Source organism: Hyperolius riggenbachi, chromosome 4 (genome assembly GCF_040937935.1).
Source record: "Hyperolius riggenbachi isolate aHypRig1 chromosome 4, aHypRig1.pri, whole genome shotgun sequence".
In the NCBI taxonomy this organism is placed as follows: Eukaryota; Metazoa; Chordata; class Amphibia; order Anura; family Hyperoliidae; genus Hyperolius; species Hyperolius riggenbachi.
In genome coordinates, this window is record NC_090649.1 from 302,525,014 (window position 1) to 302,550,696 (window position 25,683).

The 25,683-nt window shown below is 47.2% G+C and overlaps 1 protein-coding gene across 1 annotated transcript in view; it reads right to left on the bottom strand.

The window, feature by feature from the left end:
• The window catches only part of MOXD1 (monooxygenase DBH like 1), a 126,921-nt gene that overhangs the window by 78,743 nt on the left and 22,495 nt on the right, over window positions 1-25,683 (bottom strand). The window contains exons 2-4 of the mRNA XM_068279484.1: window positions 16,295-16,441; window positions 16,045-16,212; window positions 14,333-14,416 (exon numbers count right to left, since the gene is read on the bottom strand). Of these exons, the coding sequence (XP_068135585.1) occupies window positions 14,333-14,416; window positions 16,045-16,212; window positions 16,295-16,441 (399 nt within the window). The remainder of the gene's footprint in view (window positions 1-14,332; window positions 14,417-16,044; window positions 16,213-16,294; window positions 16,442-25,683) is intronic.

Here is a 25,683-nt window from a genome sequence, read left to right on the forward strand (position 1 = left end):
ACCACAATAAACAATGTTCCTGAAAAATATTATAAGTGGAAACAGGCATTGCTGGCAAGATCTTCCTATTAGAAAGCTGACATTAATTGTTGTTTAAGAGCACAATTAATACCACAAGAGCTGGGATACTGCAAAAAGCTAATAAGTGATTTTTCTGCATGGTGGGGAATCAGGTATTGTCCAGTATTATACGCCACACACTCATGTTTTAATTGCAAAATAATGTCTATTATCTCATGTACTATGGCTACATTCACAATTTTTTTTTACATTAACCATTGTGCTTCATCACCTCACAGCAAACCAGGTATGTTAATGCATCCCAATGGGACTTCATCCTCCAGGCCATTACTAGCAAGCAGTACAGTAGATCACAGTCAGGAAACTGAACATGCAGTGTTCACAATTGGCAAATGTGTTTGGAGGCAGTAAACTGTTCCCATTGATGTTAATGGAAGTAGATTACCAGGTGTTTCTGGGGCAGTTCAAGAGTAGCTGAACAGCTTTTGTTTGCACCTGGCAACTTGCCAACACCTGGCTATGAATTTGCATCTTTTCACAAGACTGGGTCTGGGATAGCCACTAATACAAACTGGGGCTTTTATTTATTAGAGAGCATAATGTCCACCAAGACACATGAATAGAGAAGGCCCGAACCTCCCATTTTCTGTTCACGAACTTTCGCAAAAAGTTTGGTTCGTGCAAACTTCTGCGACTGCAATAGACTTCAATGGGGAGGCGAACTTGGAAAACTAGAAAAATGTATGCTGGCCAGAAAATTGATGGAAAAGATGTTTCAATGGGTCTAACACCTGGAGGGGGGCATGGCGGAGTGGGATACACACCAAAAGTCCCGGGGAAAATCTGGATTGGACGCAAAGCAGCGTTTTAAGGGCAGAAATCACATTGAATGCTAAATTGCAGGCCTAAAGTGCTTTAAAACATCTTGCATGTGTATACATCAATCAGGGCGTGTAATTAGTGTATTGCTTCACACTGACACACCAAACTCACTGTGTAACGCACCGCAAACAGCTGTTTGCGCTGTGGCGGCCATGCTGGACTGGTGCACACCATGGCCAGAGTGCAGGCCGTGGCGGTTTTCAAGCCCATATGGTCTCCGGGCTGAGGTAGCTCAATAATAGAACAACAGTGACTGTCCAGCTGATCAAATTTTGGCTGTCCACAATGAAGCAATGACCTTATTATCTTTTGTGTGCCACCCCCCGAGACACTCATATAGCCGGCGGTCATTGCTTCATTGTGATGCGCATGCCCCTTCACCGCGGCAAGGTAATGATCACGAAGGGGAATGGGCACATGTACATGCCTTTTGTTTTGTTTTTGCAGCTGCACTGCAGCCAGAAAAATTAGGCAGGCATGTACACGCACCAGAAAAATTATTATAGCGGCCGCTGCTAGCAGCGACCTTAAAAATTCAGGAATCCGCCTGGAGTCCTGGACCCTGTTGGTGGTGGCGGAGAAGGCAGTCAAGTGGCCTGCCAGCAGAGGTGCTGTTTGGGGAGCGACTTAGTCTTGGGGCAGGCAGCCAGCCACATGGCGTGCAGGCAGAGATGCTGTGTGTGGGGACTGACTTAGTCTTCGGGCGGGCAGTACCCCTCCGGGATCCATGCCTCATTCATTTTGATAAAGGTCAGGTACTGAACACTTTTGTGACTTAGGCGACTTCTCTTCTTAGTGACAATGCCTCCAGCTGCGCTGAAGGTCCTTTCTGACAGGACGCTTGAGGCAGGGCAAGACAGAAGTTAGATGACAAATTGGGACAGCTCTGGTCACAGGTCAAGCCTGTGCACCCAGCAGAGCCGGGACAAGGTCCTCCAGCACACAAGGCTGAGATACCAAAGTGCCCCCCCTCCATTCATCACACACTGATTACTATTAGAGTAAGAGGTGTCCCAGGGCCCCCAACACCCTAATCTCTAGTTATCTGGCTTGCAGTCACTGCCATGTATCCCCTTTTCTTATTTCTCTCTGCTACAAACACAATAGGGGAATGATAGCTGAGTGAGTTGTGGGCCCCCTCCTACACAGACCGTGCCCTAGCATGGTTTTCCTCCTACCTCTCAAATCGCTCCTTCAAGACCTCCTTCAATAGTTCCTCCTCAACCTCCTTCCCACTTTCAGTTGGGGTCCCCCAAGGCTCTGTTCTTGGTCCCCTGCTGTTCTCCATTTACACCACCTCCATCGGGACACTCATCTCCTCTCTGGGTTTCAACTATCACCTATATGCAGATGACACCCAGATTTACCTCCATACCACTGACCTCTCCACCACCACCATGGAGAAGGTATCCTCTGGTCTCTCAGCTATTTCATCGTGGATGTCTGCCAGGTTCCTAAAATTAAACCTGGATAAGACTGAACTCCTAATCTTCCCGCCCCGTGCTGCTTCACCCCCCACTGAACTCTTTGTCACTGTCACTGGCACAATCATTCATCCAACCACACAAGCCCGCTGCCTGGGTGTCACCCTGGACTCGGCCCTCTCCTTCACCTCCCACATCCAAACCATAGCTAGAGCCTGCTATTTCCACTTACGCAACATCTCCAAGATCCGGCCTTTCCTGACCCCAGACACTACCAAACTCCTTGTCCATGCCCTCATCATCTCCCGCCTGGACTACTGCAACTCCCTCTCGTCAGGCCTTCCTCAAAACCGCATCGCCCCCCTAAAATCCATCATGAACGCAGCAGCCAGACTCATCTACTCCTCCCACCGCTCTGTCTCCACTACTCCCCTACGCAAATCCCTTCATTGACTTCCAATTCACTTCAGAATTAGCTTCAAGATCCTATGTTTGGCATACAAATCCATACACAAGTCCTGCCCAACCTACATCTCTGACCTGGTCAGCAGATATACACCTGGCCGCCCACTTCGCTCCTCCAACGACCTCCTCTTGTCCACCCCACGCATCTCGCACTCCCATGCCAGACTGCAGGACTTCACTAGAGCTGCCCCTATCCTGTGTAACTCTCTCCCACTGCCCATCAGGCTCGCTACCCACCTTCAACACCTTCAAAAAAAGCACTCAAAACTCACTTCTTCAAGGAGGCCTACATCAACTCAACACTATCCTAATCCTTTCTGCCAATAACTTCTTGATGCACCCCCTCCTTTTGTGTCACCAGCCCCTCCCTCTAGATTGTAAGCCTTTGGCAGGGCCCTCTCCCCTTGTGTATCATACTTGACTGTGTGCACTCTACACAGAATTTGGAACTGGTAATTTTTTACCACTACCATTCCAGTTTATGATCTGGCATTGTACTATTATCTGCATTGTGTTGTGTATCTTTTTGCTATTACCTGTATTGTTGTATCTATGGTCTGTCACCTGTATTGTTCTGTCACCCCTGTTATCATTGTCTGTAATCCTATTTATTGTACAGCGCTGCGTAATATGTTGGTGCTATATAAATCTAATAAATAATAATAATACACAGCGCCCTGAGGCTGGAGCCTCTCCTGCCTTTGCCTCGGCCTGGCCCTGGCACCCAGTAGTCCAAGGGTTCATCACTGCTCACAGTATCTACATCCACACTTAAGGCCAGGTAGTCAGCTACCTGCCGGTCCAGGCGTTGGTGGAGGGTGAATCCAGAAGCGCTAAGTCGAGGCATTGGACTAAAGAATGTCTGCATGTCCAACATCACCATGAGATCGCTGGAGCATCCTGTCCTTGCCTGCGTGGACATGGGAGGAGGATTACTGGCAGTGGCACCTTTATTGCGTTGTGCTGTGACATCACCCTTAAACGCATCGTAAAGCATAGTTGCCAGCCTGGCTGGCAGTGGCACACACAAAGTATGAATTATCAAGGCTGTTTATGCAACACAAGTGTCAGTGGGACACACAGAAAAAAAATAGATCAAAGAACAAGATTAGCCCTCAAAAGAGCTGTTCTGGGGTGCTATTTTAGCAATAAGAATCAGCAAAGAGCAAGCTAAGACGGATCAGTGAATAATGGCGCACAGCGCCTATGCATACAAATGGCGCCGCATTAAAAAGATACGCTTATCGCTATGTATCGTTAGTACTGCATAATAATGGCACACAGGGGAAAAAAAGAAGAAAAACGGCACACAGTAACGTTATTTATCAATAGTGCCATTCCTATGCGAATCAGCAGACGTTATTGTGCACAGTAACGTTATTTATCAATAGCGCCCTTCATAAGCCAAACTGCAGAAGTTATTTAACTGCAAAACAGTGAATAGATTTAATGTAACACTGTCAAGGTTAGGGTTAGGCACCACCATGGGAGATTTAGGGTTAGGCACCACCAGGGGGGTGGTTAGGGTTAGGCACCACCAGCGAGGTGGTTAAGGTTAGGCACCACCAGATGGGTGGTTAGGGTTAGGTACCACCAGGGGGTGGTTAGGGTTAGGCACCACCAGGGGGGTCTTAGGGTTAGTGATAGGTACAGAGAGGGTTCTGTGTGTTAATGCTAAATAACAATAAGGCTTTAACGTTAAATAGCGATAAGCATCAAACAGATTAGTGGCAACACCGTGCACCATTATTCGCAGGCGCCATTTTCAGATGGACCTAGCTAAGAAGCCTACAAGAGCCTAACTAATCTTTCCCTGTGAGAGTCTGCTCTGTCTGCAGCAGCTGTCCCTTCTCTATTTACTGCAGGCACACGAGTGAGTAAAATTTGCCAGCGCTGCCTGCCTTTTCTAAGGGGGGGAGTGGCTCCAGGAGGGAGTGTAGCCTGATTGGCTACAATGTGCCTGCTGACTGTGATGTAGAAGGTCAAAGTTGACCCTCACGATGCACTAAGGGGGCGAACCGAACTTCCGGGAAAAGTTTCCGGTTCTCCGCGATCGCGAACCCCGGAAGTTTGCCGGGAACCGTTCGCCAACGAACCGTTCGGGCCATCTCTACACATGAATCACATATGTTCAAGCAGAACTACAGCCTGGTACAAACATACAATTGGGAACCTGTTTCCCAACTTTGCATTGTCCGTAAGGTTTTCCTACATGGCTTTGATCTAAAGATTTTTGGATTTTTGGAAATGATCATGGGTGCTCCTTTTGGCCATCAAAAATTTAATTTCAGAACGTGTTTTAGCCTTTTTGGTAGTCTCTGGCCCCTGAGCCGTAAGGAGACAATTTAATTGGCTCCTGACCCCCAGGATCACTGTGAGCCAATCCCATTGGCTCACACTGATCACACAGACAGCAGAGCGAGAGCGGTGCGATCAGTGGGAGCGGCGGAAGCGTACTGTGGGGATTATTGGAATCTACACCCTGGCAGAGATAGCAGGTGCCAAAAAAGGCGTAAATTTTAATCAGTGCAGTATGGAAGCGCTTAAGTAAATCCCCCGACAGTAGTATTAATATGAGTATGCAGATCTCTGTTGTGACATCCACCTTGCTTTAATGTATATCTGTACTATTTACAGTAGCAATTAAAAAGTATGTGAACCCTTTGGAATTATATGGATTTCTGCACAAATCCTATATAATAAAACCCCAGTGTCCCTGTGTCCTGTGTCCCTGTGCCCGTGCTTTCAAACCTGACAGTTCATTGCATTGTGGGAAATAACAGCTTTTTCCAACTGCCAAGAAAGCAGCATCTCCCTGTGTGCCTATACTTTGGACAGCGGTGGGCAACAGGCACGAGGGTCGGGTCTGTGAGCGCGTTGCAGCGGGAGGAGGGAAGTAGCGGCCGCGGCCTAGCACCCGTTTTTTCTTTTTTAATGGGCAGGCCTTTTTACTGGTTTGTCATAAAATGTGATCTGATATTCATCTAAGTCACAACAATAGACAATCACAGTCTGCTTAAACTAATACCACACAAATAATTAAATGTTTCCATGTTTTTATTGAACACACCATGTAAACATTCACAGTGCAGGTGAAAAAGGTATGTGAACCCCTAGAGTAATAACATCTCCAAGAGCTAATTTGAGTGAGGTGTTAGCAATGAGATGAGATTGGAGGTGTTAATTACAGTTTCCTGCCCTACAAAAACACACACCAGTTTTGGGTTTGCTCATACCTCATACCAAAGTGCTCTATGAAGACCACTAGTTAAGAATTGTTGACTTGCATAAAGCTGGAAAGGGTTATAAAAGTATCTCCAAAAGCCTTGCTGTTCATCAGTCCACGGTACATGGTGTGTTCTGTTCAATAAAAACACGGAAACATTTACCTATTTGTGTGGTATTAGTTTAAAGTGGACCCAAATTAAAAATACAAGATTTCAGAAATAAAATCTATTTTCTAAATTATAATAATAAATAACAGCCTTTTTTCAGCTGCATGATGATAAATATCAAATATTTTACATTTATTGGAGGAACACCTCCCTTCCTTTCATATTGCCGGGACAGAATTCGGCAAACTGGTGGAGTAGGAGGTGTCCGGAAAAGGAGGAATTGCTAATGGCTGCCACCTTTATCACCCTAGTTATGAAAAGAGAAGGGTGAAAAGCATGCACTGAAATGCTCATAGGCTTGAAGGAGTGTTTATTTATCTTTGTCTGTGTCAGAGTGGTGTAACTAAATATTTTGAATAAAAAAAAATGTTTGGTTTGGGTCCGCTTTAAGCAGACTGTGATTATCTATTGTTGTGACTTAGATGAAGAGCAGATCACATTTTAAGACCAATTTGCGCAGAAATCTATATAATTCCAAAGGGTTCACATCAGTGGCGGATACAGCCAGCAGTGGGCTCCTGTGCAAAATACAAATTGTGGGCCCCTGACAGGCAGTTAAAAGTGGGTGTGGCCATAACTATTGGGTGTGGTTACACATTGCATATATTTACCAATACAGTCTATGGCAACCTTCTCTGAGGCCCAGAAATATTTCTTGATGCATACATGTAACATCTGCATTATACTGGTTACTGAACAAAAACAAAACTTAACCCCAATCCTGCATCAAGACAGAGAATGACATGACAGGCTCTGTCTTTTATACTTGAATGCACACCTGAGGTGAGAGGGATATGGAGGCTGACATATTTATTGCCTTTTAAACAATGCACATTGCCTGGCTGTTCTGCTGATTCTTTGCCTCTAATACATTTAGCCATAGACCCTGAACAAGCATGCAAATCAGATGTTTCTGACTGCAGTGTGGAGATGACTGGAGCAAATTCAAATGAATGTAGGACTGACTAGCCAAAGATGATGCAGTCTGCAGTGGCAGTGTGCAATCTAGACTACCTGGCTGGAACCCAGTACAGAGAGTGAGTAAGCTAGAAGGCAGGAGTGCTAATAGGTGAGAAGACAGGACAGTGGACTGTAAACAGGGGTTGCTTCCAAGATGTTTTTTTTGCGGGTGCTATGCAAGTGCTAGATCCAGGGCCCAGCCGAGGCAGAGGCAGGAGAGGCTCCAGCCTCAGGGTGCAGTGTAGGAGGGGGCACACAATTCACTCAGCTGTCATTCCCCATTGTGTTTGAAGCAGAAAGAAATAAGGAAAGGGGATACATGGCAATGACTGCAAGCCAGATAACTACAGATTAAGGGGTTGGTGGGGTTGGGGGCACTGGGGCACCTTCTAGCCTACTAGCAATCAGTGTGTGATGGCTGGAGTGGGAGGGATGGAGGGGCGCACTTTGGTGTATCAGCCTGGGTGCTGAAGGACCTTGTCCCGGCTCTGGCTAGATCCACTGCAGGTGCAGGTGACCTGCGGCGCGCATAGTGAGCCACGGCAAAAAATTGGCTTGTCCGTGTTCTGGAAAGTGGGCGTGGTAATGACGGGTCATGAGCAGGGCCAAATGTTTGTGAACTTAGCAGCAGTTAGTAATTCACTGACAGTGGACATCAACAGAAAACTTTGAATGAAGCCCCCTCTCCTAATAAAAAATGATATCCTACTTACTATACATATAGCAGAAAATAGATTGTATGATACCTCTGAGAACAGTCAGTGACATGACTATGTACTCAGTAAAGTGCTGCATAAGATTTCAGTGCTATATAAATACATAATATTAATATAGGAGGACATTAGAATATGACTATGGTAAGATTAGATTGTGACCTTTTCTGAGGACAGTCAGTGACATGACTATGTACGGTGTAAAGTGCTGCAGAAGATGTCAGTGCTATATAAATACACAATAATTTGGTAGGACATTAGACTATGACTATGGTAGGATTAGATTGTGAACTCATCTGAAGACTGTCAGTGACATGACTATGTACTCTGTAAAGTGCTGCAGAAGATGTCAGTGCTTACCCATACTGTCCGAACATGGTGCGTGCTTGATCGGTCCGGATCAATGGCCTCCGGTCTGTCTGCACCTAGACACTTGGTGGGTGGGCTATACAATTGCCAGGGATGGTTGGTTGGTATGTGCTAAACAAATGCCAGGGAGGGTGGGTGGTTGGCAAATGCCAGGGAGGGAGGGTAGGTGGGCTAATAGGTAGGTAGCCTGGTGGGAGGGTGGGCTAATAGGTAGGTAGCCTGGTGAGAGGGAGGGTGGGCTAATAGGTAAGTACCCTGGTGGGCTAATAGGTAAGCAGCCTGGTGGGAGGGAGGGTGGGCTAATAGGTAGGTAGCCTGGTGGGAGGGAGGATGGGTGGGCAGGCTTATAGCTAGTTAGCCTGGTGGGAAGGTGAACTAATAGGTAGGTAGCCTGGTAGGCTAATAGGTAGGTAGCCTGGTGGGAGGGAAGGTGGGCTAATAGGTAGGTAACCTGGTGGGAGGGAGGGTGGGCTAATAGGTAGGTAGCCTGGTGAACTAATAGGTAGGTAGCCTGGTTGGGCTAATAGGTAGGTAGCCTGGTGGGAGGGAGGGTGGGTGGGCTAATAGGTAGGTAGCCTGGTGGGCTAATAGGTAGGTAGCCTGGTGGGTGGGCTAATAGGTAGGTATCCTGGTGGGCTAATAGGTAGGTAGCCTGGTGGGTGGGTGGGCTAATAGGTAGGTAGCCTGGTGGGCTAATAGGTAGGTAGCCTGGTTGGGCTAATAGGTAGGTAGCCTGGTGAGAGGGAGGGAGGGTGGGCTAATAGGTAGGTAGCCTTCTTGGCTAATAATAGGTAGGTAGCTTGGTGGGAGGAAGGGTGGGTGGGCTAATAGGCAGGTAGCCTGGTGGGAGGGTGGGTGGGCTAATAGGTAGGTAGCCTGGTGGGAGGGAGGGTGGGCTAATAGGTAGGTAGCCTGGTGGGAGGGAGGATGGGCTAATAGGTAGGTAGCCTGGTGGGTGGGAGGGTGGACTAATAGGTAGGTAGCCTGGTGGGCTAATAGGTAGGTAGCCTAGTGGGATGGTGGGGTAGGTAGGTAGCCTGGTGGGAGGGTGGGGTGGGTAGGTAGCCTGGTGGGAGGGTGCGGTGGGTAGGTAGGTAGCTGGTGGGCTAATAGGTAGGTAGGTGGGGGGGCCCGACTCCTATCCTCCCTCCCTCCCCTCGGGGGGTCCCCCTCCTGGTATGAGCGGCGGAAGAGCGGCAGATATAGGAAGGCTCCAGCGGTTTCAGCAGGCGTTAGAGGTTCAGCCACCTGGTCCATGCTGTCTCCTCTCCTCTGTATGCTGCTCGCTACTTCCTGGTTTAGTGCGAGCAGCATACAGAGGAGAGGAGACAGCGTGGACCAGGCGGTTGAAGCTCTAGCGCCGGCTGGAACCCGCCGGTAGCCTTCCTATATCTGCCGCTCTCCCGCCGCATGAAAGGGGCCCCGAGGTGAGGGAGGGAGGAGTCGGGGCAGGGGAGGACTGGGACCTTTTGGCCTGGGGGGACAACACAAACTAGAGGCCCGTTTCACGGCATCCCCAGCCCAAAGCCATATCTTTCTTGTGTGCAAATCTTCAAATTGTGATGACTAACAGCCACAGACACACACACACACACACACACACACACACACACACACACACACACACACACACACACACACACACACACACACACACTATGTACCTGATGCCTAACCCCATTTCTCGGCACAATCTACCTGTCTGTGTCTGATGCCTAACCTTAAAGGAGTTATCAGGCTTTTTTTCTTATATGAAAATAAGTGCTACTTTCCCAGGGCTCGTCCAGCCCCAAGCTCCCAGCATGTCCCTCACTGCAGCTCTGCAGTCAGCTGTTCGCTGCCGCTTCCTCCCAGCCCCCGGCGATGACGTCAGGCCGACTGCGCCTGTGCGAGCGGCGCTGTCAATCACCGCCACCGGGACCAGAGCATACTGTGCAGACGCAGAACTACTGCGCCTGCGCAGTACACTCCGGTCCACGTGGCGGTGATTGACAGTGCTGCTCGCACAGGCGCAGTACAGGCCGACATCCAGGTCGGACTGGTGCCATCGCCGGGGACTGGGAGGCAACGGCAGCGAATGGCTGACTGCAGAGCTGCGGCGAGGGACATGCTGGGAGCGTGGGGCTGGAGGAAGCCCCGGGTAAGTAGCACTTATTTCATTAAAAATGCCTGATAACTCCTTTAAACAAACCCCCCCACACACACACACACACACACACACACACAAACCTACCTACCTGGTGATGCCTAACCCCACTCCTGCCCACCAACCATACAAACTACTTGTCTGACACCTACCCCCCCCCCCCCCCCCCTCCAACTACCTGTTTGACAGTGCCTAACTGCCTGCCTCCCCTCTCCCCTGCCGCCAATCACACCACAAGAAGAAAAAACGTTCCCCCTCAGGCCGGGGTCAGAATGGGGATGATTATCACACACAAAAAGGGCACTGGCCTGGGCAGAGAATTGAATTTGACAGCAGTAGCAGGCAGGTAGCAAAGTGTGAGTAACTCAGTGACAAGAAGGGAGAAGAAGTACAGAAACAAAATTTATAAAAATCACCTTCTCCTCTGGCGACCTGGACCCGACCTCCTCTATCCTCCTGTCTCCTCAGTCCTACACCTCCTCCACAGCAGCAAGCAGCTATAGGTGGCATCTCCGACTCCCAGCCCCCCCGAGTGTCCGACTCCTCCAGCCAGGACAGCCAGCCACTCGTAGCCGCAGCTCCAGGCCCCCAGCCCCCCCAGCACAGAAACCTGAAGAGTGATACAGCTCACTCCGACGACACCTCAGGCACAGCAGCACAGGGGAGGACTGTGTCCGATTCCTCCAGCCAGGCCAGCCACACGTAGCCGCAGCTCCAGGCCCCCAGCCCCCCCAGCACAGAAAGCTGAAGAGTGAGACAGCTCACTCCGATGACACCGCAGGCACAGCAGCACGTTGCGGGCGGCAATGGCTCCAGGTGGGGGGCGGAGTCAAGCAGGGTCAACCCACCGGGCCGGAGAGGACCTAAGCTATTTGTGTCCTTGTGCCGCTCACATACACCGCAGGCGCAGCCACGCACAAGGGCACACCACGGCCGGCCGCCTTAGCCCCTTCTCTGATTGGATACTTCAACTTGCCGGGAAATATCGAGGTTGCGATCCCCACTGCGAACCTGTCACCTGTGGTATGTCTGCGGCCGCTGCGTATAGCAGCGGCTGGCCCTAATTACTTAAGATTCGGGCGGCCCGGGGAGCAATTGCCCCCCGTCCCCCTGGGCCAGTCCTCCCCTGAGTCGGGGCCCCTAAGGAAAAAAAAAGTAAAAAACAAAACAAAACAGCAATACTCAATGGGCCCCTGAAACAACAGAGCTTCAGGGGCCCTCGTGCGCTGGCACAACCTGCACGGCCGTATGTCTGCCAGTGGTTCACATACGTTTTATTGCTACTGTATATAATTTGTTCTTTACAATTTTGTGAGCTGGTAAAAGTCCTTTTGCTTTTATATCTGCGTCTGTGCAGTCACTGCATATCACATGTGCATAAATGAAGCTTACATATAGTTTGTGTGTTTAAATCTGTTGAAAGCTTACAGGAAGGCAATTCTGGAGCTTGCACATAAATACTGTATTGTATTTGTAAATGTGAGCAAATAAAATGTCAAAAATACCTCCTTATGATAAGACATATTGTGCATGATATGTATAAGAGAAGAAAAGTTGTATTTGCATTCGGCATGCCATAACTGGATAACTATTGTGCATTTGACACAAGGATAATTATCTGTCTGTCTCCATGCACATGATGCAATGAACTGGAAAGGCAGCTTTAAGGGACACAGTATAAAAGCACTGATTGTATGCTGGATTGTATGCTGTCATTCTGTGCCCTTTATTAGGCGCTTAAGGCCACCGTCTGCATCTTCTGCACAGCATCAATAACTCTCTTCATCAACTCAAGTCCATTTGTCAATCTTACATATAGAGACTTTGACAATACTGAAGCATTCTTTTAGCAAATAACAGTTTCCCCAGGACACAGGCAGGCTGATTTACTGAAAAAGATGAGCAGTAAAGGCAAGTAAGGTTAAACTTTATTCATTTCCAGTTAATTTCTTGTACATGAGTGGGTGTTAGAAGAAAACACAGTTTATAGCTAAACGCTAGGCATAGCTAAAGTGAGCCAAGATTTTCATCCACTCCCACCCCTTGAAAACTAAGGTTAAACAAAATAAACAGCATATAGACACTCTTTTAATCACTGTTAATCTGCTTTCATGTATCCCACACACCGAAGACATAAGAAATTTTCGTTTTCTTCAGAATAAACTGTACAATGGCAGAACATCAGTCCAACATATACTGCTACCCTGGCCCTCCCCTTGTACCCATGGTATTGCCACACCTACCACACAATGCAAATAGCAAATACATGTCAACTTTGACAAAACCAGAATAATATTTTCTTATAGATATTGTCTATATGGGAAATCAGGGTTTTGTACATTTTACTTCCATTCTATTCTATTCCATTCCAACAGTTTCCATAGGACACAGGCAGGCTGATTTACTGAAAAAGATGAGCAGTAAAGGCCAATAAGGTTAAACTCTATTCCTTTCCAGTTAATTTATTGTACATGAGTGGGTGGAACTCAGGGTTTTGTCAATTTTACTGCCCAGTACCCATGGCCCACTGTCACCAGCCATCCCTGACCAACAGCAACTCAACCAATAATCCCCCCCCTCCCCCATCTTACACACACTTTATCCCCATACATACAGTCTTAAAATGAACCTACCGCAAAAAAAAAAACATACCTTAGTAATTCCTCCTGGTGTCAGGACACAGACTAAGAGCTGGTTTACATCAAGATCGCTTCTAGGTATAGGTGCCTTAAGTATACATAGCTAGGTATAGGTGCAGCCAGTATAGGTTATAAAGGTATAGGTGCAGCCAGTATAGGTTAACTAGGTATAGGTGCCTTAAGTATAGGTTAGCTAGGTATAGCTGCTTTCGGTATAAGAAGCTAGGTATACAATAGGTGCCTTCAGTATAGGTAGCTAGGTATAGGTGCAGCCACTATAGGTTTGCTAGGTATAGGTTTCCTTAATTCCATATAGGTGATGGAGGGGGGAGGCCCGGCCATACTGAAACTCAGTCACGTGGGGGGGGGGGGGGGGGGGCCGACTTCTCCTTCCCTCTCCCTGGGGCTACCCTTCATGCTCACCCCTCTTTGCAGAGTACGTGCAGCGGGAAGCCTCATATGCGCAACTCACCTTCCTTTCCATTTCAATAGGTATAAATGGCTATGGTCGGTGTATAAGTGGCTATGCAGACATAGATCAGCGGCAAGTGAGCATCGATTGGAGCAAACAGAGAGGTGAGTTACGCATACGAGGCTTCCCGCTGCGCTTACTCTGCAAAGAGTGGGGAGCACAGAGGGGAGCCCCGGGGGAGAGGGAGAAGTAGGGCTCCCCTCTACGTGGCTGAATCTCAGTGTGGCCGCGGCTCTTCCCTCCATCACTGTGCCTCAACATGACTGTACCCCTCCCTCTCACCCCTTAGGGCGGTCACCTGACTGGCTTGTCCATAGAAACGGGGCTGCCATTCTGTGTCATTTGCATGCAGTATGAAGGAAAAATGAAAAGTGCTGTGTGATTTTTAAATTTGCATTGCATACTTGTGCAATTTACTGTGCAGCCCATAGACTTTTATAATATGCAATTTTGATAGATTCAAATAAGTGTGCTCCCTGCCTCAGAGAGCTCTGTCTTCTTCACAACCTGGGAACCAATTGAGCTCCCCTCCTCATCTTCTACAGAGAATTTGAACTACCTGTACTTCCCCCTTGGACGGGTGCCAGAGAAAATAAAACTCAGACATGGACTAGGTGTCCAGGAAATCCACTCACACTTCCTTGGCCAACTCTATCACCCTAAACCCTATTTTCCCAAAGTCTTCAATGCAAGAAAAACACCTGCCATGTAAACACAATCAAGCAATTCTTTTACAATGCACTGTGAAAATAAATAATTTAATAAGTGTCTTACAAACCTGCACAAAGGAAAAATCATTTGAATTATTTAGAATTAACTTAGGCGGTAGTATTAATACAAGCATACCTTAATGATATGATGTTTCTTGTCCAGTACTGGCATTTTAAACATCTGACACCAGTAAGTTGTGTCTTTATCTGGAATCGGAACCTATCTTGAAAAAAATGAAAAGCTTGAATGTGCAACCAAAACACATACTGTATACACACTACTAAATGTGTATTTTTATCTGCCACACTATAAGGGAATATTGCTGTTCACTTAATCCTATACAAAAAAATCATTAAGCCCCGTTTACAATATAGGAAAAAAAATCCTTTTCAGGAAACGCAGAAAAATGTGAAATAGTGCGGTGACCGCATCGTATGTTATGAATAGGATGCATTCACACTGTCAATTGGAACACGAATGCAACACCATAGATTGGACCGCAAATGCAAAGTCCCAACCTGCTGAATTTTTTCACAACCAGATTGCAAACGTGCCGCAAATTGGATGCTGGTTGCTGCATGAAAAACACTCACCTGTCCCAAGGATCTGGTTCCGACTCTGTCGTTCGGTCCACTGCAGGGGATCAGAGTCCAGAAGAAGCATGGGATACCCCCTGGTTTGCAAAACACCGATGGGAATCTTGCTACAACAGGGACAATTCTCATTGGTTTATGGTGGACCACTGAGAATCCTCCCTGTTGCTAGGAAGGATTCACAATGTTTTTTTTTTACCAACAGGGAGTCCCATGGTTCTTCTGGTCTCCAATCAGTTTCCGGACGAGTGTAGACAGGGGCGGATGGTGCGATGGATGAGCAGTTGGGTAGCGACATGAACGCAGCGGTTGGAAACAGCAAGTAATATCAATGACATGGTGCAGATGCACTTACCACACCGATTTTGCATCGGCTGCGTTTGCATCACAGCATGAAATTGACCTCAGTCCTTTTAGAGGTAGGTGCATTACATTTCATATTTCAGTTAGTACTGGATGGTGGTTGCTATGTTATAGCTCTTGCTAGCAGGTAATAAAAAGTTCTTCTGTGGCTGATCTCTATAATGAATGAGTTTTCTCTAATCCCCTTTTAGTTATTATTTATGATATTATTCAACAGATATGGTAAATGAGTTGCAAAAAATGTTGTGTTTGCATGCACATTTAATGCAAATTGGATCCATCTTGTGACTGCATCTAGTAAAAACTGATAGCACTTATAGCACATGCTGGGTGTAACTATAGCTCGCCAGGCCCCCCTACAAAAATGTCTTGGCGCTACCCTTGGTTGAAAGCTGGGGTGGGGGGTCTTGTACCTAATATCATTATGCAGAATGCACAGCAGAAGGTAGCCTTATTATATATTACTTCATAGCCCCCAACTGTACTGCTTTTGGAGCGACAGTCCCTCTTAGAAAACCAAATCAAGACGGAAGGAGGAAGTGCGCAGTGGTGAGGCTTGCAACGTGACCAATAGGATGCGTGCAAGCTGTTTGGAACGCAGGGCAGACAGCGGAATTATGGGTAAATAACCCCTTGTAATCCAGCCGCCCAGCTGCGGCAATTAGGGCTCATTTGAATCACGAGTAAGTACTCGTGATAACTCGTGAGCATATCCCTGAACATAGTGCACAGCTGGAATGTAGTCCTAATTTCAATCTAAAATGATCTTCTCTTTCACTGTGCTGTTGGTATTTAGCCCCCCTCTATTTCCTTATAACTGTGTAGTAGGCAATCCCACTAGCTAACAGGCTGGTATTTCAACTCACACTTAAAAAAATGTGAGAAACTTACGTTTTGATGTGTGAAATTGAAAGACTGAGCCTCAACAGGTACCACATTAGTCTTTTCTGGATTTAGTAGACGTAAACTCTTCTGACCACGATGCGATCCGTGGTAAGTCGGTCCAATGGCTTGAATATCATCATTGTGATACGCCCAAATTACCCTTACTGTGCTTTCCTTAAATGACATACAACAAAATGTTAGTCTAATTATTTCACAAATATTCTTTTATCACATTAAACATTTAAATTCAACTTACAGTTATATTTTTGTCATGCAAATCACAGGTCTGAAAAGCACGGCTGAATTTAAGAGTAGTATGTGTGCCATTCTCCATTGCATACTCGAGTACATAACTTTGTTGGGGATCTCTGTGAAGAGCTCGATTCTCATCTGTAAAGTAATCCTATTTGAAGAAACAAGTAGATAAATATTAAAAAAAGATCACATTCACAGCAGTGATACCAATAATTACTTTATACATCTCCGGTTGTGGTGTATTTATTGTAGGTGTTTAGAGTCAGTATCCTGACAGCAAAAATGGTGATTAGCACTCTTGCCTTGCACTGCTGAGTTCCAAATTTGAATCTGTGGCAAAACACTATCTGTCTAGATTATACAGGTTCTCCCAGGTGTATGTGGGTTTCCTCCAATCACTCTAGCTTTCTATCTCATTCCAAAAACATACAGATTAGTTAAGTGGCTGCTTCCAAATTTGCCCTAGACTACAATAAGGACATATGACTTTGATAGGGGTCTAATTGTGAAGGGTTGGTATTTGAATTTGGAATAGCCAATTCAAAACATTCGAATACTCCCTTCTGCCACTATTCAGCACCAACCAAGCGGACAGAGTCAGGAGGAGTTCACTGGCTTGCGAGTCACATTGCACTTCACTTGAAAGGTGTTTCAAAATGGCTATACTATCACTAATTGTGAGTGCCTCTGAGTGAAAGTTAGTGACAAGACTGTTTAAAGTGCTGCAGAAATTTGTTAATAAATTAAAAATCAAAAACGTACCTTTAGTGTAAATTCTCAAAGCTGATAGGCAGGTTAAAGGACAACTGAAGTGATAGGGAAATGGAGGCTGCCATATTTATTTCCTTTAGGGCTGCTTTTACACTTGGTGCAGTGCAATCTTGCACTTGGTGCAGTGCAATCTTTAACAATCGCACCATGCCCGAGAAGTTGCACCGTGCGTTATAGCTGTGATGCAGCCAAATCAGTGAGGCATACATTCCATGAAAGTATGCCTCACTTCTGGAGTTTCCATGCAGGGTGGCAGGGATCCGCCGCATTGCGACGGAACGCGTTCAATGTGACAGCTGCATAAGGCTATCACTGCTCCTGCAACAAGGTTCGGCGTACCACGCAGCGACGCATGTAGTGTAAAAGGGGCCTTAAACTATGCAAGTTTCCTGGCTGTTCTGCTGATCCTCAGTGTCTAAGGCCTAGTTCACACTGGCATGGATGGAAAACTGATCCATGTAAAAACTGATCTCTGTGGCACTGTGATCAGTCTGATCAGACTCAGTTTTCCATCCGTGACCTTCCATTCCACTAGCATGTGGTCAATGCAACACATCCTTGCTCGAAAAAAGAACAAAGCAGATAAAAACTTGCAATCCATTCTGCGGAACTTGCTGGACTGATCCATTTGAAAGGACCCATGTGAATGGTTCCATTGGTTAACATTGGATCTTTCACATCCGTTCTCTTCCATTCCATTACAGTCCCCTAAACCTTCTGTTTTCTAGGCCAATGTAAACCCGGCCTAATACTTCTAAACATAGACCTTGAACAAGCATGCAGATCAGATGTTTGACTGTACCAGAGCTGAATAATAGAAAATGTTTTATACAAACCTGGGGCTGCAGGAGAGATATGCAAAGAGCGCACTTCTCTTACTCCAGACTGGCCGTGACTGACAGAAATGACGGGACTCGGTACCGGAGCTGCAGACATCGGAGGACGGCAGTGTGGGAGCGATCCGAGCAGATGGGGCTGGAAGAAGCCCCAGGTATGTATAAAACTTTTTCTTTTATTCAGCTCTGGTTTCCTTTAAAGAAAACCTGTAACAAAAAAGTTCCCCTGGTGGGTACTTACCTCGGGTGGGGGAAGCCTCCGGATCCCATTGAGGCTTCCACCGTCCTCCTGTGTCCCACAGCGGTCTTGCTGTGCCCCTCCGAACAACGGGGATGTAAATATTTACCTTCCCAGCTCCAGCGCAGGCGCAGTACCGGCTCTTCGCTTGGAAATAAGCGGAAATAGCAGATCACTGTTGGTCTGCTCTATTGTGCAGGCGCAAGTCTCCTGCGCCTGTGTAGTAGAGCGGACCTAACAGAGATCAGCTATTTCCGCCTATCTCTGTGCTGAGAGCCGCAACAGCGCCCCCGATGGAGCCAGGGAAGGTAAATATATCAAGCCTTGTCAGGCTTGTCGAGCTAGGATTGCGGGACGCGTCGCGGGAGGCAGTGCTGGATTGCCTGCAGCTACGGGGATGGGAGAAGCCTCATTGCGACCCTGAGGCTTCCCCCTCCCGAGGTAAGTACCCCTCAGGGAACGTTTTTTTTATTACAGAGTCTTTTTAAGTTAGGCTGCATTTGCTGCATGCTTGTTTCACGTCTGTGATTCAGATGCTACAGATGCATGAAGGATCAGCAGGACGGCCAGGCAACTGTTATTGTTTAAAAGGAAATAAATATGGCAGCCTACATATCCCTCTCACTTCAGTTGTCCTTTAAATAAAACAGATATATAGACACATTTTTTAAGAAAGTGAAAACTTTCCCCACATGCTCTGTCCCCTCCAGCCCCCATGCTCGGGTCCCCATAGACTTCAATTAGGTTCGGGTAAGTCCTCAGGTAAGTCCTCCTCCTCCCCCCAGCCATGAACAATACCACGTGAATGTCGAGCAGCACAAGCCCCCTGCGATGGCTGCTGCGGTTGTTCTTCTGCCGCAGCCTCCCCCCCCTCCTCCTACAAAGAAACACCTTCCTCATCATCCGAGTCTGACTCCTCTTCCCCACATGACTCTTTCTACTTCTCCCCCCTCTGTGCTGCCGCAGGTGTTGAGGGAACATCTGATTCTGATGAAAATTGCTCCCACAACTGTTCCTGCCTTAACTGTTCCTCTTCATGCTCCTCCACAGCTTGATCCACCACTCTACACACAGCAGGCTCCAGGAAGTAAGCGTAGGGGATCAAGTCGCTGATGGTGCCTTCACTGCGACACAGAGGTTGGTCACCTCCTCAAACGGCCGCATGAGCCTGCATGCATTTCGCATCAGTGTCCAGTTCGGGGGCCAGAACATCCCCATCTCCCCAGATTGTGTCCAGATACATTCAGATACATTTTTTCAATATGCATTCAATAAAAAATGATTTTAGTTTAGTAATAGTTTTGATTTTAGTTTTAGCAATACAAGCCCTCAGAATTTTGCCTCACATTAACTTGTTCCCTGTGAGAAGATTTCCTTTTGGCTATGAAACAGCTGTGTCACCACTCTCATTCTGAAAATCCAAGCTTTCATGTAAATTTATTTTCAAGTTACTGCTTGTTTCCTTTTATCTCCAACATCTTAGAGAAAATCATGGTGAAACAAATAATGCTACTTGTCATCCTACTCTAACTCCTGTTGCTCTCTCTTCCTAGACCACAAGAAATTATTTTGATGTTTTTTTTTCCTAGGGGATAAAAAAATGCAAGTTTCGGGATTCTAAATTCGAGCTCACACTGATAATGTTTGAAGAATCAGACAGAAATGAGGCCTTGACTCTCTGAGCTGCGTCCAAGTATCTGACAAAATACACAAAGAATAATCTGTTCCAACGTTCTTTTTTGCAGTGTTGCGTGAATACTGTATGTTAAGAATCACTTTCTAGGGAACCTGCTCGGAAGATCTACACCAAACCACCAGATCAGAATCCCATTTTGTTGTCAGTAGAATTGACTGACTGCTGACTACTGGTTAAAGGTTAACTCCATTTTATCACAAAAATAAAATAAAAAAAAATACAAGCAACCAGAAAAAAAATCTTGGTCTTGTAGGATGTATGAATCTACATTTACACTTACAGTAATAAACCTCTGTTACATTAAAGGATACCAGTGCTGAACTAAGTAGGAAAAACAGGGGGAGCAGGCATGTACTGGAAGCTGTTCTGATGTCCACTGCTCCCCCCATTCTACTCTGTCCACTTGTCTGTTTCCTACCTAAATACCCCCCGGCAGCTTCTTCCCGGTCACCACGCACCCGCGGCCGTCTCTGGTAATGTGGTTTTTACTGTATGTCAGCCAGTCATCACAAATACAATCCCTAGCCTTGAGCAGAGTACTGTATTTATGCAATGTATACAATAGTTGAAATGTTGTTATGAACTAATGCAGCGGAACCTACATGGTGTGTCTATGCCTAAAATTGACAGTGAAATAATTGCTAGAATAGTTACAGTAAAACAATTATAAATGCAAAGCTAACTTTTTGTATACATGCACAATAAAACAATTCTATCTACAAAATGTCCTGATCTAACATTCCTTTAATTGGGTGCTGCTCTGTTCCCGGACCGACCCTCTCTATCCTGCTCCCTCCTAACATTATGAGAAACCCTTCCCCTCATACTCTTTATAAAGGCCTGTAGTGTGTTCTCCTATGATTGGTTGCTAGGGCAAGGGGTGCATTGTGGGAAGAAGTTAATGGCCAAGCAGAATGAGATTCCTGTTTTACCTATCTAATTTCTTCCTGCCCAACCACATCTTGGGACATATTATGTAGAAACCGCTGCGCTCTCCAAACCTGCAATAACACATAAACTCCACATAGGGTAATATTGTATGATCAATACAGTCTCTCCACACCCCTCGTGACTTGTGACTTGTGCTCCCCAAGCAGCAACTCTTGGTGCTCCCACTTCCCCTTTTCCTAAATGCTCACCAGATATATACCACCCCAGTTTTCAGGTGGATCTTAAGCAGTGATTGATAATCAACTCTCTTGGCTCAGATGGAGCCCACCTCTCAATTCAGGTGGAGACTGCGTTATTATTGCTTCCAATCAAGCCACGAATGATGCCTCTTTGAGATAACTCGTTTAATCCAGATAAAATTCTCTCAGCTGTCCAATTTCCGGCTGAGAGAATTTTATCTGGATTAAACGAGTTATCTCAAAGAGGCATCATTCGTGGCTTGATTGGAAGCAATAATAACGCAGTCTCCATGTGAGGAAACGCGGAAAAGCCGCCGTCTCTCGAGGTGAGGCGGCTGTTTCTGCGTCCAGCATGGCGTCACAACGCAGAAAAAACGCCGCACGCCGCATGGGCAGTGCGGCGGAATCCGCATTGGTAACGGCGGAATCCGCATCAGAGGCGGCCCCCGCACTAGATACATTGCATGACAGTACTGGTGTGGCTGGGACTGATAGTCCACCAGGATTCAGACTTACACGCGCGCGAGCACAGAGGCAGAGTTTAAATAGCAGTTAGAAGGGTGTCGGCTGACCAGCTGGGTCAGCTGACAAATTCCACTGCTCTCATTGGACCAGCAATTAGGGAGGTCCTGGAAAGGTCCTAGAGTATATATACTGCTGGTTGTTCACTTGCTCTTTGTCTGGCGTGCGATCACATATGTGGGAGCACCCAGATCCGTAGTCAGATCCTTAAGTGTGCCGGGACCAGCTGGAGCTGTAATCCTACACTTAGCTAGATTCTGTTGATAGCTTAAGTACTAGTTTGATTGTGATTATATGTTATGACTTTTGCCTGCTTTGACTATCCTCCTGAACTCTGATCTTGTACCTCGATATTTCTGATACTCTGTTGCCGAACCCCGGCTCGTTCCTTGACTCTGTTTCTGCCTCCTGATTTTGTACCCCGATATATCTGATACCTCGTTGCTGAACCCTGCCTGTACTTTGACTCCGCCTTTGCCTCCTGATCTTGTACTTTATCTGTCCGTGTGTGTACGACCTGGCTTGTCCGACCTCGAGAACCGACCTTACCGTTAGAGGCGGTTCCTCGCTCTGTTAGCGATCCTTCCTCCTGAGGGTCACTTTCAGATATACCTTCCTACTGTCAGTCTGACTCCTCCCGTCTTGGAGAGCTCAGGTCTGCGGAAGGAATCTGTGCAGTACTCCTTGCTGCATTGAGGCCTTGTCCTCTAAGTGTTACTGTTACACCAAACACTACACTCTACTCAGGTGAACAGAGGTTAGTTTGTATATCGGATTATCGGTGAGACTGCAGATCACTTATAATCTGGTATATATCTGTATTTCCGGTGATACTGCAGATCACCGGTAATCAGATACTCTCTGCGCCCACCGATCGTTACAGAACGCCAGACCAAAATACAAAATGGACGCAAACACTGATTGTCTGGGTGTACTTGCCGCTTCGGTGGACAACATCAATCAAGTACTGGGCACTCACATAACTCTTATTGATGCCCTATCAGGGTCTGTACAAACCCTCCAGACATCAGTGGATCATGTGCGATCCTCTCCTAGCTCGGACATACGTATGCCTGTACCTGAAAGCTTTTCCGGCCACAGATCTGACTTCCGGAATTTTAGGAGTAGGGTGTTGTCCTATTTTGAGTTGAGACCCCAATCTTCGGGTACTGAGACCCAGAGGGTCACGTTTATTAAAACTTTGTTGTCCGGCGACTCCCAGTCTTGGGCGTATAGCCTGCCCGCCGGAGACAAAGCTCTTACCTCTGTAGAGGAATTTTTTAAAGCTATGGCGGTAATTTACGACGATCCGGACCTTGCCTCGACCTCTGAGCGGAAGCTCAAGCTTTTGCGTCAAGGCGAAGGTCCGGTTGAAGATTACGCGGCCGAGTTTAGGAGGTGGTCAGTTACGGCCAGGTGGGACACCTATGCCCTATTAGATCATTTCTTGTCAGGGCTGTCCGATGAGGTCTCTGATTTGATGTTAAGCCAGCCCGAGCCCAGAACAGTCGATGAGGCCATCTCAGCGGCCATCCGAATCGACCGCAGGCTGCGCTACCAAAAACAGACCAGGGGTAGTTCCCGTCTCAGAGGGGTATCTTACACCACGGTCCCAGTGACTCCACCTACTACTATTTCACCTTCTCCTGTCGTGCCTCCTTCCGAGCCGATGCAGATTGCTCGGTCAAAATTAACCCAGGTAGAGCGAAGACGGAGAATGACCGAACAGCTGTGTTTGTACTGCGGTGAAGGGGGGCATATAGTACAGAACTGCCCCAATAAGCCGGGAAAACGCTGCCGCTTAGGAGTGGTGGGGGGTAACACCCTGGGCGTCCGACTTTTACCCCTAGAAGAAAAACGATTGCTTCTTCCCTGTACCGTTACATGGGAAGATAAGACTGAGGTCACGGAAGCCTTTATCGATTCAGGCTCCGCGGCAAATTTTATGGATTCGGAGTTTGCTAAGAGATTGTGTATTCCGCTCACACCAGTACAACCACCCATCCAGGTTACGGCAGTGGATGACTCTCCTCTGCAAGGGAATCACCCACTGTCTCAGACACCAGAGGTGGGGGTCACCATAGGGGTACTGCACTGGGAAAAGTTACAGTTCTTTGTGTTGCATATGACAACCTCCACCATTATACTCGGCATGCCATGGTTGCACCTTCATTCTCCACACATTGATTGGGCCACCGGCCAACTAATTTCTTGGTCAGCACACTGCTTTCAGCGATGTTTAGGGAAGGTGACATTGGGCCAAACCAGGGTTCATGTTCAGGGGGTACCTGAGCAATATGTGGAATATTCTGATGTATTCTGTCCCAAGGCTGCAGACAAGTTACCCCCACATCGCTCTTTCGATTGCCCCATTGATATACGTTCAGGTTGTATGCCCCCTCGGGGTCATTTGTACAATTTATCTGGGCCAGAGAAATTGGCTATGAAGGAATATATCCGTGACAATTTAGCCAAAGGCTTCATCCGGCCGTCCCGATCGCCTGCTGGAGCAGGTTTCTTTTTCGTTAAAAAGAAAGACGGCGGCCTGCGGCCCTGTATTGATTACCGGGGACTAAATAAGATCACGGTAAAGAATCGCTATCCGTTACCCCTGATAGACGATTTATTTACGCAGGTCACCGATGCTAAGATCTTCTCAAAGCTGGATTTACGGGGCGCGTACAACCTGGTGCGCATTAGAAAGGGCGATGAGTGGAAAACGGCCTTTAACACGCCAGACGGGCATTACGAGTATCTGGTGATGCCCTTTGGGTTATGTAATGCCCCGGCCGTTTTCCAGGAACTCATCAACGAGGTCTTCAGAGAGGTGTTGGGGAGATTTGTGCTGGTCTATCTAGACGATATACTTGTTTTCTCCAACAACCTCTCTGAGCACAGAATACATGTGAAATTTGTACTCAACAAATTAAGACAAAACTCACTTTATGCTAAGATTGAGAAGTGTATTTTTGAAGTCACATCTGTCGCCTTTCTGGGGTACATAATTTCCACCACGGGCCTGTCTATGGACCCCGCCAAAGTCTCCGCTGTTTTGGAATGGCCTCAGCCGGTTGGGTTGAAGTCTTTACAGCGGTTTTTAGGCTTTGCGAATTATTATAGAAGGTTCATAAAGGGGTATTCCACGGTTATCGCACCCCTCACCTGTCTTACGAAAAAAGGGGCAGATACCACCCACTGGTCTCCTGATGCATTAAGTGCTTTCTCCACTTTAAAAGATTTGTTTTGTTCCGCACCCATCCTGAGACATGTAGACACCTCTTATCCTTTTATTGTTGAGGTAGACGCCTCGGAGGTTGGGGTAGGGGCTGTGCTGTCTCAGCGGTCAGGCTTGCAGGGAAGGCTACACCCTTGTGCGTATTTCTCTCGTAGGTTCTCTCCGGCAGAGAGAAACTACGATATAGGCAACAGAGAGCTCTTAGCCATTAAACTTGCCTTTGAGGAGTGGCGTCACTGGCTGGAAGGAGCAGAACATACAATTACTGTATACACGGATCACAAGAATCTAGAATACATCGAGGGGGCTAAGAGATTAAGTCCCCGTCAGGCTCGATGGTCTTTGTTTTTTTCGAGGTTCAGGTTCATAATTACGTATACCCCGGGTAGCAAGAACATTAAGGCAGATGCCCTGTCCAGATGCTTTGAGTTGGAGACAGCACAGCCTTCTGCCCCAGAGACCATTGTCCCACAAAATTTGGTGCTGGCCGTAACAGAGACTTGGGAAGACTGGACAGAGACCTTGAGTCCTTTTCAGCAGGATGTCCCTGAGGGGAAGCCTGAGGGGGTTTTATTTGTGCCTCTGCCATTCCGTCTCCGGGTGCTACAGATATTCCATTCACACAAGAATGCGGGACATCCTGGGGCATCTAGAACGCAGGATCTTGTGGCCAGGTGCGCTTGGTGGCCGTCTCTGGCAGCCGACTGCAAAGAATTTGTTAAGGATTGTGCGGTATGTGCTAAAAGCAAACCCTCCCGGCTGGCACCTGTAGGGAGGTTGCAGCCTTTACCCACCCCGAATGAACCATGGACCCACTTGTCCATGGATTTTGTGGGTGAGCTTCCCAGATCAGAGGGCATGTCGGTCATTTGGGTGGTAGTCGACCGCTTCAGCAAGATGGCCCATTTTGTGCCCTTGAAAGGACTCCCCTCGGCCCAGGAATTGGCCGACTTGTTTATCAA